General features: G+C 33.1%; 1 protein-coding gene across 2 annotated transcripts; it reads right to left on the bottom strand.

Moving 5' to 3' along the window:
• Nucleotides 1–790: 790 nt before the first annotated feature.
• Nucleotides 791–6,976, bottom strand: LOC143048442 (baculoviral IAP repeat-containing protein 8-like). Of its 2 annotated transcripts, XM_076222133.1 has the most exons (7): nt 6,843–6,976; nt 5,867–6,035; nt 4,742–4,917; nt 4,181–4,277; nt 2,905–3,045; nt 1,925–2,071; nt 791–1,238 (listed from the first exon to the last, which is right to left on the bottom strand). In XM_076222133.1, exons 2-7 carry the CDS (start codon nt 6,012–6,014, stop codon nt 1,036–1,038), a joined length of 912 nt encoding a protein of 303 aa, XP_076078248.1. In that variant the 5' UTR covers nt 6,015–6,035; nt 6,843–6,976; the 3' UTR covers nt 791–1,035. The 2 variants fall into 2 exon arrangements, with proteins under 2 accessions (XP_076078248.1, XP_076078247.1); XM_076222132.1 differs by lacking the exon at nt 6,843–6,976 and having other exon boundaries at nt 5,867–6,093.
• Between the last annotated feature and the right edge of the window lie 8,320 nt (nt 6,977–15,296).

Consider the following 15,296-nt stretch of genomic DNA (forward strand, 5'->3'; position numbering starts at 1 on the left):
TGGATTTTGAAAAATTTATATCAAGAACACCATGTCTTTCCAGCTGATGACTCTAGCATGTAAACTAAATTCATGTTTGCACAAATATATAATTATTAATCACATTTCCTAAATTAGAATTCATCACTTCCTAAATTAGAATTGATCATTTCCTAAATTAGAATTGACCATTTCCTAAATTAGAATTCAAGTCAAGCGCATGTTTCGTCTACAAAGGACTCATCAGTGACGATCAAATAAAAAAGTCAAAAGTCAATCATCAGATTTATAAGGAAAATTCAAATCAGAGACTCTCTAAACAAAAAGTAAAATCAAGCTCAAACACATCAAACGAATGGAAAAAAAACTGACACATTCTTGACTTAGTACAGGCATTTCCTAATGTAGAAAATGGTGGATTAAACCTGGTTTTATTGCCAGTAAAAATTTGGTGAAGAAGTCCAAAATTGGGGTACAGTAGTCAATTGCAACATTGTGTTATTGTGTTATAATATTATAGTTTATAAAAACAAACAGCTAAATCAGCAAAGAAAATCAAAGTGACACATAGACACTCAAGTAATTTGTTAAGCACATGAGCAAAAACGAAAAAACAAAGAAAAATAAAATTTAACCATAGCACAAAAAGACAATGTTCTAATTTATAAATACCGAGCCACGCCAAAAATACACGACAAAAATGGACTAAACTGTTAAGGCTGAATGTTTCAACACAATGGTATGTCAAATTAGACAGCAAATACTTGCAGAATCTTTTAGACTGTGTTACAGGTATATAAAATTTAACTCGGATGATTTCTGAATCTTTTTATCCTTTGTAATGGCAAATGAAACAATAAAATAAATATAATTTGATGCCGTTGTTTCATTCACATAAACGTGTTATCCTATCAAGCATATAACGATATGATATATTTCAAAACATAATTATGTATAGGTAAACAATGAAATCATGATTTTATTAGTCAGAAATTTTATCCATTATCCTTAAATTGTATTATTTAATGCGGTATAAATGAGATGTAAATAAAATATCTAAACTGCAAAGCTGGCTCTAAAAGAACCTTTGACTTCTGTCCTACAGACCGGGCAGTTTCCAAGAGATGGTGCACACAAGGAACAGCTTATCAGGTGACCACAAGGTAAAAAGGCAATACACACAATGTTTTCACAACATATTTTACATAACATTCTTTCTTTCATCTCTCTGTTTTCATGGGTCATCTTTTGTGTTATGTCTGAAAAAAAAAAAATATATAAGACAAATCTCCTTATTATATTCCCACTGCAAATAGAAGAAGATTTAAGGCCTAAATTCTCAACAAAGTAAATAAGAGACGGCTTTTTTTCAAAACACAAGTTATTTTCTGTGGTAGATAGTTGAGAACTAACGACACAATGATAAAAAAGTTCTGAAAACCCGATATTTTCCATAACGTGCATGCATTTTCAACTAGAACCGATCTATCGGTTATTTCTTAACAACGAACATAACCATGATAACCATAACTTAAAACCACAGAGAGGGCACAGTTTTCTGAAATGGAAATAAATTGCATCTAAAAGTAGCGAAACTGATTCCATGATAAACCGTATAAGGCAATGGAACCTGGCGGAAATATGTCACTTATTTCATTTTAATTAGCAATTACGACATTCAATTTAATTTAAATTAATATGTGATTTCGTTATCCTTATATATATAAGCACGCGCGTTGTAATAATTTTAATCAGATTGGACGACACGTACCTCGTCAGTTGACGATGTGAAATGTGAATATTATCATGAAAATCCATTTTACATGTCTGCAATTTTAACGGGTATATCTAGCCTCTATGATATAACAAAAAGTATAAAAGGATCATAGGTATTTCAGGTTAGAAAGAAAAGTGGGTTTATAAACTGGCATAAATCTGAGTATACCTAATATTGGCTCAAGTCTCCGCTTTTTGTTGATATGTATTGTGTCTTGAAGAAAGGGTTGCATAGTATCACACTCGTTTAACTGTCCATTATTAGATAGATTGGAAATTGTTCTCAATAAGGTTGAAGATGTCAATTCTCGCCATCCTGAAAATATTTAGGTAAAGATTGAGATAATTAAGAGAACAAGATTAAATTAATAGACTATATAAAATGATGTAGTATGACTGCCATATTAAAAAGACTTTTAAAGAATACTAATAGAACCGAAGTTATTCTAGTAAAAATATCAGGCTCAAAAGAGTCTCTAAAACATATCTGTCTTATGGTTTCGTTGGTGGAAGGTTTAAAGTACGAATTTGTAGAAAATTGAGAAAATCAAAATCCAAAGACGGTATGCTGAGTGTTACTGTGGTCAAGTATTTCTGGGTAAAGATAACTCAAGCGTTCGAATATCTAATTCGGAATTACCGAATTTCACATCAGATCTTGCAGTTAATATATCTCGTCATGTAAAGACAAAATAAAATAATATTTTAGTAACAAAGGTTTTGACAAACTGTTTGTTTTGGGCGGTTTGATTTCCGTTCCAACCAAACACTGTCTTTCAATCATACGTATTAAGGTTACAAAGAATGTTTACTGTGTTCACTGGTAATGATTTCACTAATGTTGGACAAATGTCCAGAAAAATTTAGCCAATTTAAGGGAATACCAAATTTTCAAAACATTACAAAACAATATAGCCGAACATGAAGAGAGAAATAAACGTGCGAGATCAATGGCTGCATTTCGTTTTTAATACATTAGAGATAGCATGAACTTATTTCGGAAAGAAATGTCATTGATTAAAGTAAGACAATTTTTAATGATATAGTGTACCAAAAACACAGTTTTAACGCATTTAACTAGAAAGAACGTCGGATCATTTAATTCTACGATTTGTACTGTCACACTATTAAGCTCTAAATAATATTTACCCTTTTCTTGCAATACAATGTCGATTGCAGTTTTAACAGTTTTAGGTAAATAACGATATTCTATCAGCGCTTGTGCTGCATTTGTAAGTAATGGATTCTTCTTTTCTGCTGCCGTAGGGGGTCGTCCACAGGGTAGAATGTCTAGATATACGAATTCAAAGAACAGATTATGTATAAGACAATGTAAACGATAATAAACAGTGGCGGATCCAGAACTTTTCCTAAGGGGGGCGGGGGGGGGGGGCGCTGACTGACATAGGGGGGGGGGCGCTCCAGTCATGCTTCAACGATTCCCTATATAATCAACCAAATTGCCCACGAAAGGGCCCCCCTGGATCCGCCTATGATAAACATGTCTGTTTTCGGCATCTAATTTACTGGTAGGGCAGGATCTGCTAACCCTTTCGGAAAACTTTAGATCATCCCCTGGTTTTTTTATGGGATTCTTGTTGCTCTGTCTTTAGTGTACTTTGTTGTGTATCTGTACTATTGTCTGTCTGTTTGTCTTTTTCATTTTAGCATTAGCGTTGTCAGTATATTGGCGACTTATAAATTTGACTGTCCCTCTGGTATCTTCCGTCTCACCTTTACATACTGTTGATTCGTCATAAGACGTCTCTCTTTTACATACTGTTGATTCGTCATAAGACGTCTCTCTTTTACATACTGTTGATTCGTCATAAGACGCACATTTTTTCTAACTTATGACTTGCTGTTAACACTCAGTAATACTTCATTGTCATTGTCGAGTAGTATTTAATAAAACGACATTTTCTACATATTCTGATTATTTTGCATATAGCCGGCACGTGTTTGAAATTATTTATTTATTCTCTTAAGCTGATAAACAGAAACCTATTTCTGAAAACTTGGTGTTAGAGTCAGAGATGTTGAACATTTTCGTAGTTTGTAAGTTTTTTTCAGCTGTGGACATGATCCATTAACCTGAAAGTTGAAATGGCTCCTTGCTTTTACTTTATCCTCCATATTAAGAACAGCAAATGCACTAAATTAATTTATTAGAATCGATCAATACTCCCCTAAATTATTTTGAGTAACAGTAACAGTGACTAACATGTGTATAACTTTGTAGTGCAAATATAAAATGAAATTCATTATGAAAATACAGTGACTTTTTAATTTCATATTTACTAGACGACTACATTCAAATACGATTTTTTCCGATAGCGAAAAACTTTACAAGTTTGTATATATTTCACTTGATTTCAATTGATTTTGATGATTGCTATCTGTATAATGGATGTAAAATATTAACCTTCGACTACAACAGACTGGCTTGTACTATTTTTGTTTTCTGTATCTTCTGAATTTAACATGGTTGTGCTGAATTCAGAATGACCAATCAGGTTTTCCTTGAACGAAAATATATACTAAGAAAGTATGTCACATTAATGCAATGAAAAAAAAAAGAAAGTTAAATATTAGTGCTTTGGTCAGGTTTTTGTCTCGTTGACACATTCTCCGTTTCCATTCTCAATTTTATTAAATAGTATATGTCAACTTGGAACTGAGAAATGGGAAGTCGGTAGATCGAAATGTCATCTTAGAACTGAATTTTTAAAAATCGGAAAGTCACTACATGGCTTATCTTTATCACGACATAGTACAACCTAAAATAATTGAACTTTTCTTATAAATGTAAATATGCTAATACTTCTGTTATGAATTTTCACGCATTATTACATACAACTGTATCTGCAAATTAAAGCAGTAATCCTTGAATTGTACAAGCCGATTGGCTCGAATCTGATATAAGACCGGCATAAAATGTCATATATCAATTTAGAAAGACAATTGACTGAAATAGTAAACTTACTGCTTCCAGTTGTCGAACAGCAGTTTGTACGGCATCTATGAACTCTTGACCTTTCTTTTCTATGATAAATCTACATGCTGGTGACCATCTAGCGTGTTCAACCATAGGATCATCCTCAGGCTCCCAACTTCGTAGACCAATACCACAGTCAAAACAACGAACATGATCCTCGTTACCTAAATACATGCAATTCAATACATTTATGATCCAAGCGAAGCTGTGCATAACATGTACAAAATATGTCATAACTCTATGTAAATGTCAACCGAAGGCGAAAATTATGTTCCGAATTTAATGTGATGTCGCATAGGAAGTACTCTTTGTCCTGGTCTCCGCGATCGCATATGGTGTATGTCTAATTTTCGTATCGAGTTTGGGAGGTCTTTGGTTCAAACTCCCGCCGCCAGGTCAAACAAAAGAAAAGACTTTAAAATTGATATATGCTTCTTAGCGTTGACGAGTAACACAAAAGACAGAGAACATTGTGTCCGTATAGGACTGTCACCCTATGAACAAGCACGTTTAAAACACGACTAAGTGTGTAGGAAAAACACACTGCAGGGTTAATATTCTTATCACATCGACATGCCCACGTCCTCATTCACTCCAGTGGCGGATCCAGCGAGGGGGATTCCGGGGGTTGGAACCCCTTTTTTTGGAAGGGGACAAGTGGTTGAAACCCCCTCCTTTTTGTCCTGGATTAGGACCCCCCTTGTTAAAATGGCTGGATCCGCCCTGAATATGCATACCATTTTTTGCTTGACGTTAAATTTTAGCGAAGTTATAACGTTATGCTTAAATAATTTGTACGTGTGTCTGTGTGTGGTAACAAATAAATTGAAAGTTTTTTATCCGATGCGCCGTCAAACCTTTAATTTCTTGGCCAAACCATTATTTTTGTAAAACAAGGTTACGAAAGTGACGTTGAAGATATCATCCCTCTGTGATGTTGTTTCTATTGATATTTTAGTAAGATTATAACCTCCCAACCTCACAAAAACAACAACAATAAAGTTGGTCCTGTCTATGACAACTACAATGTATGCAACAAATTACATGTGTCTAGTTGTGTTAAGATCTATATGAAAACAATAACATTGTTTTTCTAAGTAAAATGTAAAGTACCTGTGTAAAAGAAACCAGCATCAACCAAAGACTCTACACAAGCTGTGTCTATGTTTTTCCATGAGCTGAACGTTATGACACGTGACTGAGTTATACACATATTTGGGTACTTCATTGGTCGGTGAGGTGGTTGATACAAATTCTCCATAACAAACTGGCTCTGAGCAAATTGATCATTCATTCAACATTCAAGATAGAAAGAATAACAAAAATGAAAATCTACATAAAAAGTAAACAGGGTAAAACATATATGCAATATTTACCCTTTAATGGCTTTATTTATAAGAGGAATTTTGGAAAGATGGAGAAAAACAATCACAAAACATTTAATAGAATTGTTATAACACGTATCATTTACCTCATCTACCGATTATTGAATGCTCGATACTTTCAGATACATGTGAAATATTTTTCTCCTCAGATCTAAAACCACGAGCCACAAGATGCCACAAACCTAGTCGGTATTGCTGATATTATCTTTCACGAACCTAGTTTTTATTGCTGATCGATATCATCGTTCACGCATCTAGTAGGTTTTAATAAAAGAACAGAATATTAAATTAAACTTTCTCATTGTATCATGTCACAACATTACTATCTCTGAGGGTAATGAAAAGACAATAGAAAATATAGCGTATTGCAAAACTTGAATAAAATATTTGGTGCTAAATGTAGAAAAAGCAAAGTTTTCCTCCACCATTTACTTCATGTATTATCTCTCTTTCTTTTGCGATGCTTATCCTTCGGAAAGAAGGAGTTTGTTTACACACTTTGATACAAGGACGTGCTTCCACCTGTTTGTTATTTTATGTAAAGGAGTGTTGTAGTTTACCGTCTGAATTGTGTCTAATACACAGAATAGATTTAAAGTAAAACGCATGTATACACTTTATCATATTTAAATATGTCATACGTTATATAACATTGTATAATGCAACATATTATATATAAATATATAAATAAGTAGATATTTTACCTGATCATGAAAATATACTAAACATAATATCACTTTCAGGAATGTTGACGTAAAATTCTGCACTAGTATTCATTTAATAACAACTTATATAACCATTTAACAGAGATAGGTGGTACCAGGAAGTGAAATCTGTTGATCAGAAAATTTACAAACTGAATTATTTTTAGCTATTACATGCATTATTAACTACCTTTGTACACTTTCTCCTTTATCATATGTCTGTCGGTCATTGCACTTTTCATTTAACACCTTATTTTTATATCGACTTTTTTTCATTTTGAATAGCTTTCAAAGATCCAAGCAGTCGGTTAATTTATTAATAGCAATAGCAAAGAAGATTAACAAGTGTGTAAAGGAATAAAAATTACAAATTTTCAGTTCATATCGAATTTTGGTTTGATGATTTGGTAAGATTTGAAAGGTGTTATCATGGTTAATGAATGATAAAATAAATCTAACGAAGGCAAGAAGATCTATAAATTATGCTCATTACAAAATATTTCTTTTTTCCTAATTTTAACGTATCATTGTCTTAAATCTGTATGTATTTTAAATTTATGATCGACGAAAAGTTGCCACCATTAAGCATTTACTATGGAGTTAAAGTAGAAACTGAATCTAATCCATATAAATACATAGAAACTAATTTGACAAAAATTCTTGATGATTCCGTCTTCCGATGCAATGAAAACGACGATGCACTACAAACGTTTCACCCTCTGATGAATAAGGTTGGAGCATGAATAGGAGTGAATTAGTTTTTCCAACAGCAAAATATACATGTTACATACTGCGTGTATGAAATGGACCACTAAAACACTTTATGTGCTTTAAATTGTGTTGTGAAATGTTCCAATTTTCCAATTAAAACTAATAATTAATCATTAAAGAAGGCAAAAAGGATAAAAGGGATAAAACAAAACCATAAGTTGAAGAAACAAAAACAATACCATGATTATAAAAAGACGAATTAACAGAAATCAGTGACGTCCATGTTTGTGATAGGACATATGCCAGTGTTAAACACGTTTTTGTGATCTAAACCATCTGTTTCCTTTTCCAAGCTCGATCAATTGACTAAAAGTTACACCCCCCCCCCCAAAAAAAAAATATAATAAAAAAAACAACCCAAAAATCAAACCCAAGTAATTAATTAATAACACCACATTAAAAAATAATTGTAGCTATTGAAAGCAGCCAAAAGAACTAATAACAGACGGTTTTATTTAGTAACTTTATACCCAGTCCAACAAGACTATCTACACAACAAAATAAAATTGAAATTAGTGCATCAAACTATGAATACGCGAATTTTATGCATCCAAAAAAAATGAGACGCAATAATTTAATAACTATTTAATTATTATCTTTACAATTCTAAGTCTATAAAACCAAATGAATTGATGATGTAATTTATCAGTGGTGTAAATATCGAAACAATTAGGAGGCCAATAGGCTATTTGCCAATTCCCGTAATTGACCCTGTAATTAGAGATCCCTAATTTGGTTGTCTCCCTTATGACATTATTTTTTTATTTACCATGGAGAGCTAGCAGACAGAGCAAATTTAATGGACGTCAAGTTGGTTACTTATTTCTTATGCCTTATTCGTTACTTATTCCCTATTCCCTATTCGTTACCTATTCGTTACTTATTCCCTATTCCCTATTCGTTACCTATTCGTTACTTTAATATTCCTTATTCCATATTCGTTACTTATTCCTTATTCCTTATTCGTTACTTATTCCCTATTCCCTATTCGTTACCTATTCGTTACTTATTCCTTATTCCCTATTCGTTACTTATTCCTTATTCCTTATTCGTTACCTATTCGTTACTTATTCCTTATTCCTTATTCGTTACCTTTTCGTTACTTATTCTTATTACCTATTCGTTACCTATTCGTTACTTATTACTTATTCCTTATTCGTTACTTATTCGATTTTTGATATCCTTCCCCCTTTTTAATTGTTTATATTTTTATCTCTGGTTATAGTTCTAAAATTTGTTGAGGTAAAATGACCTTTTTATGACCTATTTATATGTGTTTGTGCTCAACCGATCCTGATGCTTTATGTTCGATACTTATTTGTTTCTTATATGATTTTTATACGTTCTACCTTTTAAATGTTTTATATTCGTATGTTTGAAGATCTGGTTCTTGGTTCGAAGAGGTGAAATCACCTTTTAGCGCTTGTATAAAAATGAAGATGTGGTATGATCGCCAATGAGACAACTCCCTACAATAGACCAAAATGACACAGAAATTAACAACTTTAGGTCACGATACTGCCTTCAACAATATGCAACGCCCATACCGCATAGTCAGCTATAAAACATGTTAGCGGGGTGTACATCGTTTCGGAGTTTGACTAATACCTTGTTTATAACACGCGTATTATACGTTGCACCTTTTAGAAAATGATTTTCAATTGTGATCTTGTCTCTGGCGGTTACTATGTGTTCTAAGAGATGAAATAACCCTATTAGCGCGTATATACCCGTTCCAGCGCTCGGTTTATACCCTGTAACTTATTCGTTCCTTAATCGCTTTTAATACGCGTGGTATACGTTGCACCTTGTAAAAAAATCGATTATCGATTGTTTCCATGTCTCTGGCGGTAGTTATGTGTTCTCTGAGGTAAAAAAAAAACTATTAGCGCATAAGTACCCGTTTAACCGCTACACTGGTACCCTGTTACTTATTTGTTCCTTATTCTCTTTTTAAACGCGTGGTATACGTTGCACCTTGAAATAAATCGATTATCAATTACTTTCATGTCTCTGGCAGTAATTATGTGTTCTCTAAGGTGAAAAAAATCCATTAGCGCATATGTACCCGTTTCAGCGCTCGACTGATACCCTGTTACTTATTCGTTCCTTATTCGCTTATAAAACTTGTGTTATGCGTTGCACTTTAAAAAAGAAATATTTTTGAGTCTCTGGTGGCAATTGTCGGTTCTTAGAGGTGAAATAAACCTAATCGAACATATGTACCCGTTTCAGCGCTCGACTGATACCCTGTTACTTATTCGTTCCTTATTCGCTTTTAATACGCGTGGTATACGTTGAAATAAATTGATTATCGATTGCTTTCATGTCTCTGGCGGTAATTATGTGTTCTCTGATGTGAAAAAAGACCATTAACGCATATGTACCCGTTTCAGCGCTACACTGATACCCTGTTACTAATTCGTTCCTTATTCGCTTATAAAACCTGTGTTATGCGTTTCACTTTAAAAAAGAAATATTTTTGAGTCTCTGGTGGTAACTGTCGGTTCTTAGAGGTGAAATAACCCTAATAGAACATATGTACCCGTTTCAGCGCTCGACTGATACCCTGTTACTTATTCGTTCCTTATTCGCTTTTAATACGCTGGGTATATGTTGCACCTTGAAATAAATCGATTTTGAATTCTGTGCATGTCTCTGATGGTAAATATGTGTTTTTAGAGATGAAATAACCATATTAGCGCGTATGTACCCGTTCCAGCGCTCGGTTAATGTCCTGTTACTTATTCGTTCCTTATTCGCTTTTAATCCGCGGGGTGTACGTTGCACCTTTTAGAAAAGGATTTTCAATTGTGTTCATAACTTTTGTGGTAATAATGTGTTCTCAGAGATGAAATAACCCTATTAGCGCTCGATTTATACCCTTGTAACTTATTCGCTTATTCAATTATAATACGTTTGTTATACATTGCACCTTTTAGAAAAGGATTTTCAATTGTGTTCATGTCTCTGGTGGTACATGTAACAATGTGTTCTTAGAGATAACATAACCCTATTAGCGCGTATGTACCCGTCCAGCGCTCGGTTGATAACCTGTTACTTATTCGTTCCTTATTCGCTTTTAATACGCAGGGTATATGTTGCACCTTGAAATAAATCTATTTTGAATTCTGTACATGTCTCTGGTGGTAACTATGTGTTCTTAGAGATGAAATAACCCTATTAGCAAGTATGTTCCCGATCCGGCGCTCGGTTAATACTCTGTTGCTTATTCGCTTTTAATAAACGGCCTTTGTTTTCAAGAAGAGATCTCTTACTACCGACCTTTTCATGATGATGATGTACTTATTAATTTTAAACGAATTCATAATTCCCTTTTAGAGTTATTTTCTTTCGGAACAATACATCTTTCTTGTGAAGAACCAACAACACCAGTCTTCACATATACGTACACATAAAACAAAACACATTGTAATAGAGGGACGAAAGATACCAGAGGAACAGTTAAACTCATAGATTGAAAATAAACTAACAACGCCATGGCTAAAAATAAAAGACAAACAGAAAAACAATAGTACAGAAGACGCAGAAAACCATAAACCAAGCAACACGAACCCCACCAAAAACTAGGGGTGATCTCAGGTGCTCCATACGAAAAAGACATCCCTACGACTACATAAAGTCATATGAAACTTCAAATTAAAACAAAAAGTTGAATATTTGAATATACGTGAATGGCTAAATTTTAGTAAAAAAACATTTTTTTCTTCTTCTGGAAATGGAAAGTTCTTTATATAATCAAAATCTTCATAAATATCCTGTTGTTGAATTATTGTATTCCCGTACACTAATTGGCCGATATTTCCTGTTTACAGTTACCTTAACTACGAAACCTCTCAGTAGAACTTCAGCCATCACAGAGCGCAAGTGCCAGAGGGAAATCGTGATGAAAGAATGTAAACAAATCATTTAACTAGAGAAACAATGTCATGTCTTTCAATTGATTTGTTATATGTTTTCAACGTGCTCTGTGTTAAACGTTTATTATAAGTGTCTGGATCTGGTAAATTTCGGCTACAAACTCGGAAGTTAATTAGTTTGCGATCGACATGCACTGAATGAAATATAATGTGTCGAAAATAAGTTATAATTCGTTTAAGTATAGAAATAATGCATGCAGGACTTTGAGTATCTATAGATGTAAGAAGATGTAGCGTGATTGCCAATGAGACAACTCTCCATCCTAATCACAATTTTTAAAAAGTAAACCATTATTTGTCAAAGTACGGCCTTCGACACGGAGCTTTGACCCACACCTACCTGCAAGATATAAAGAGCATACAAAATGACCAGTGTAAAATCCTTCAAACTTGAAAACCAACGGTATTATGTATATATTATAAACGACAAACACTTATGAAGCCATCAACAAATGAGAACCATTCATGTATTGTTCAATAATGTTGATGACATTAAAATAACAAATGTACAAGAAACTCATTTCATAGCTATATTACTTTTACGTCAATTGCCAGGTAATCAAAAGTTAACAACATCTAGACCAACATAGAAAGCACTAAACCGGATAGTGCAGTTGGAACATAAACTTGTCTCGATCTAACTGTCAAATATATCTAAATTTTCCCTGAAGAGTACACACTAAAAAAAAAAGGACAGGAAAAAATCAGCAGGGTGATTGCAATGAAATCAACTGCTGATAAATCTGAAATAGTATTGGCCAAAGTTGAAATTAAGGGTAGCAGGTCATATTACTATATATTATCCCTTTACAATCCAGAAATATCAAATGAACAAAGCTTAAGTGGTTTGACACTTCGGTTAGGAGAGCTACTGAAATACAAAGTGCCACAATATAAATTTGGGCAAATTTCAATCTCTCAGGATGAGACAATGAAAATAAAATATACTCATCAAAATATCATCATCATTTGATAGCGTAGTACAATTAATTGAACATCCCAAATGAAAGGACAATACACTAAAGCTTTCGATTACAAATTTACAGGGTAACACGAATCGTAATCATGACTGGAATCTCATAACATGACGTAGTCTTTATGAAATTCAAAATGACACCATCTAAGCTTAAGCAAACATTAAGCAATCTGCAGATTTACAACAAGACAAACTTGAACACAATAGATAAAGAAGAAACAAACATCAACACACGTTAATACACATACTTCTGAAGAAATTTGGCTCAAAGTCAAAACAAAACTAAACGAACAAGTTGATGAGCGTATTCCGCATAAAACACTCAATCCATAAAATAAAACAACATGGATTACATCTGGTGGATCTAGTGACAGCATGATGAACGAATATTACCAAATAATACATCAGATACACAAAAGCAGAGACAATAATACTGGCAGTATATTGAAAATATTGTTATACGTCTAAACCTCCTGATTGCACCTCGCTAGTTCCCCATTCATTTTTAATACGGCTGGTAACATTATTGTCGGTGACCTAAACATTGCTAATTACACGTCTCCGCCAAAAACCGTAGACGTAGATACTTTTCCATATTGATTTTAGGCTGTGAGGTCGTTGATACATACAAGAATTAAGAAACTGAATGGGTCTATTACATTTGTCATACCCATGATGCAGCAATCTTCAAAGACCCAAATGTTGAAAAACAATCATCCTACCTCCATGGCAAATATGTTGTTGTTCCGGAAGATAAAGCCCAAAAACATTTTTTTTTGTCACACATGTAGGAGTAAACCAAATTAAATAGACTGCATGGTAAATGAATAAGGTATTGAAAATTAACTTGAAAACTTCCATGACACTTGCTAAAGAGAAAATCCTGGATCATCATAGATTTGAGCTATGTTCATTCGGAATCACAACCAAAGATAATCACTGTATTGTAATAAAATAGTACAAACAATCTTACTAAAGACTTTCATCTTCCAATAGTATTTAAACATTTGAATTTTCTACATTTTAAACCAGTATTCCCCATTCAAAACTAAAATACAAATTTGCAAAAACTCGTCCTGTTTTGTTTTAAACAAAAAAGGGCTATCTTAGGAAATAAATAAATCCTACTTTGTGAAAATCACTTTGATTCAAAACAACAAATTCTCTTAAACTGATATTATCAAGATGCTCGATTTCTTGATTGACCATTTATTTTTATCGTTTAGAGGACGTGTTTTTCAACAAACAATGGGCATTCCCATCAGAAAAAACTGTGTCCCTTTTCCTGCAGACTGTTTCCTTTTTCATATGAGGCTGCCTTCATACAAGAACTGTTTGGGAAGAAAGAAAAGAAGTTAGCAGCGTCTTTAAAGTTTACTTTCCGCTGTTCAGAAGATGTTCATTCAATCGATTAAAACAATACAATACGGGTACTTACGACTGGCTTCACATATTCGTACAGCTGTTTGAAAATGAAACTAAGATTGCTTTGACAGTAGGATCAAGGTACCATAAAAAAATATGCGAAAAGTGAAAAGGAAAACAAGATATATGTAGCCCGTGGTGCTCATGTTCATTGTTGGTGGTACTTATATATAACATTTTTGTTTGGCAAGTTTAGAGAGCAAGATATAGCTTAAAGGTGGTTGTTAACCGGACCACCATATATGGTAGACCAATAGAAAATAGATTGAAACCCAAAAGAATAAAATAATCAAGACCTTGACTGTCACATATTTGTAAATGGTTGCTGTATCCCGTGTGGCTTAGGTTGTCTTGTAGACCGGACCACTATGTCTGTTGGCCATCTGTTCCATAATAACCAAAGCTTACCCTGAAAGAATTGTTTAGAACTCAGATATTGATGTAAGGACCTACAGGACGATATCTGCATTATGTTTTGTCGGTGCTTCTTATCTGTTTTTAAATAAGAGCTTTTTGTTATTTCTCAATTAAATCTTGATTTCATGAATCCTTGGGGTTTATTTCAATCTCTACATGGACACAAAATAGATCAAAAACACCTTTATTCAATATTTTACTTACAAAGTTTTTGGTACTGGTACGTATGTCGAATTGAAAGATAGTTATGTATTTTTCAAAAATTATAAGTGTATTATTTTTGTTAAAGGAGATAGATTTGTAAAAGCAAATTGCTTGTTTCTGAATCCTTAATATTATTTCATTTGTATAATATTGTTTAATGTTGATTTATCTGAATAAATACTGTTTAAACTAAAGATAGTTACAAATAATTTAGCCTACTAGTGTAAGTTCTATTTCTGTCTAAGTCTTAATTCATTTAGATTAGCAACAGTTGTTTAAGTTTAGACATTTTAACCTTTAGAATAGGAATTATTCCAATAGCTCTGTTTAAGGCTACGGACAATGGATTTAAAATAGCCATTTATAATTACCTATGACGCACATGTATACCGCGCCATACACTGTTTCGTGTATTTATGCAATACAGTAAGTAGAAACATTAAGATTACATAATATATACCACGTATGTTTTGGTGTTTTACGTTAAATGTTTATTTTCATATATAACAATTTTTTGTAAATAAAATTCGAAAGTACGATAAAAATATTTTTGCATTTTTTGAAGCCAAATCTCTACAAAAAAAGTCAGCAAATGGAATGAAAAAAATGTATTTATTTCTATTAATACAACCCGTATAATAGCTGTTACATAACCGTTAGATTTAGATTCCGACAATTATTTGTTATTACTACAAACAAATGTTGTGAACTTTAAATGAT

Source organism: Mytilus galloprovincialis, chromosome 10 (assembly GCF_965363235.1).
Source record: "Mytilus galloprovincialis chromosome 10, xbMytGall1.hap1.1, whole genome shotgun sequence".
NCBI lineage: Eukaryota > Metazoa > Mollusca > Bivalvia > Mytilida > Mytilidae > Mytilus > Mytilus galloprovincialis.

Excerpts from the sequence above, each read along its gene's own strand:
- LOC143048442 (XM_076222132.1), bottom strand. The coding sequence starts at position 6,047 with ATGAATGATCAATTTGCTCAGAGCCAGTTTGTTATGGAGAATTTGTAT. Across the intron at positions 3,046-4,180 it reads CCAGTCTGTTGTAGTCGAAG|ACATTCTACCCTGTGGACGA; the intron begins GTTAATATTTTA and ends TCGTATATCTAG. Across the intron at positions 1,239-1,924 it reads GAGACTTGAGCCAATATTAG|ACATAACACAAAAGATGACC; the intron begins GTATACTCAGAT and ends TTTTTTTTTCAG.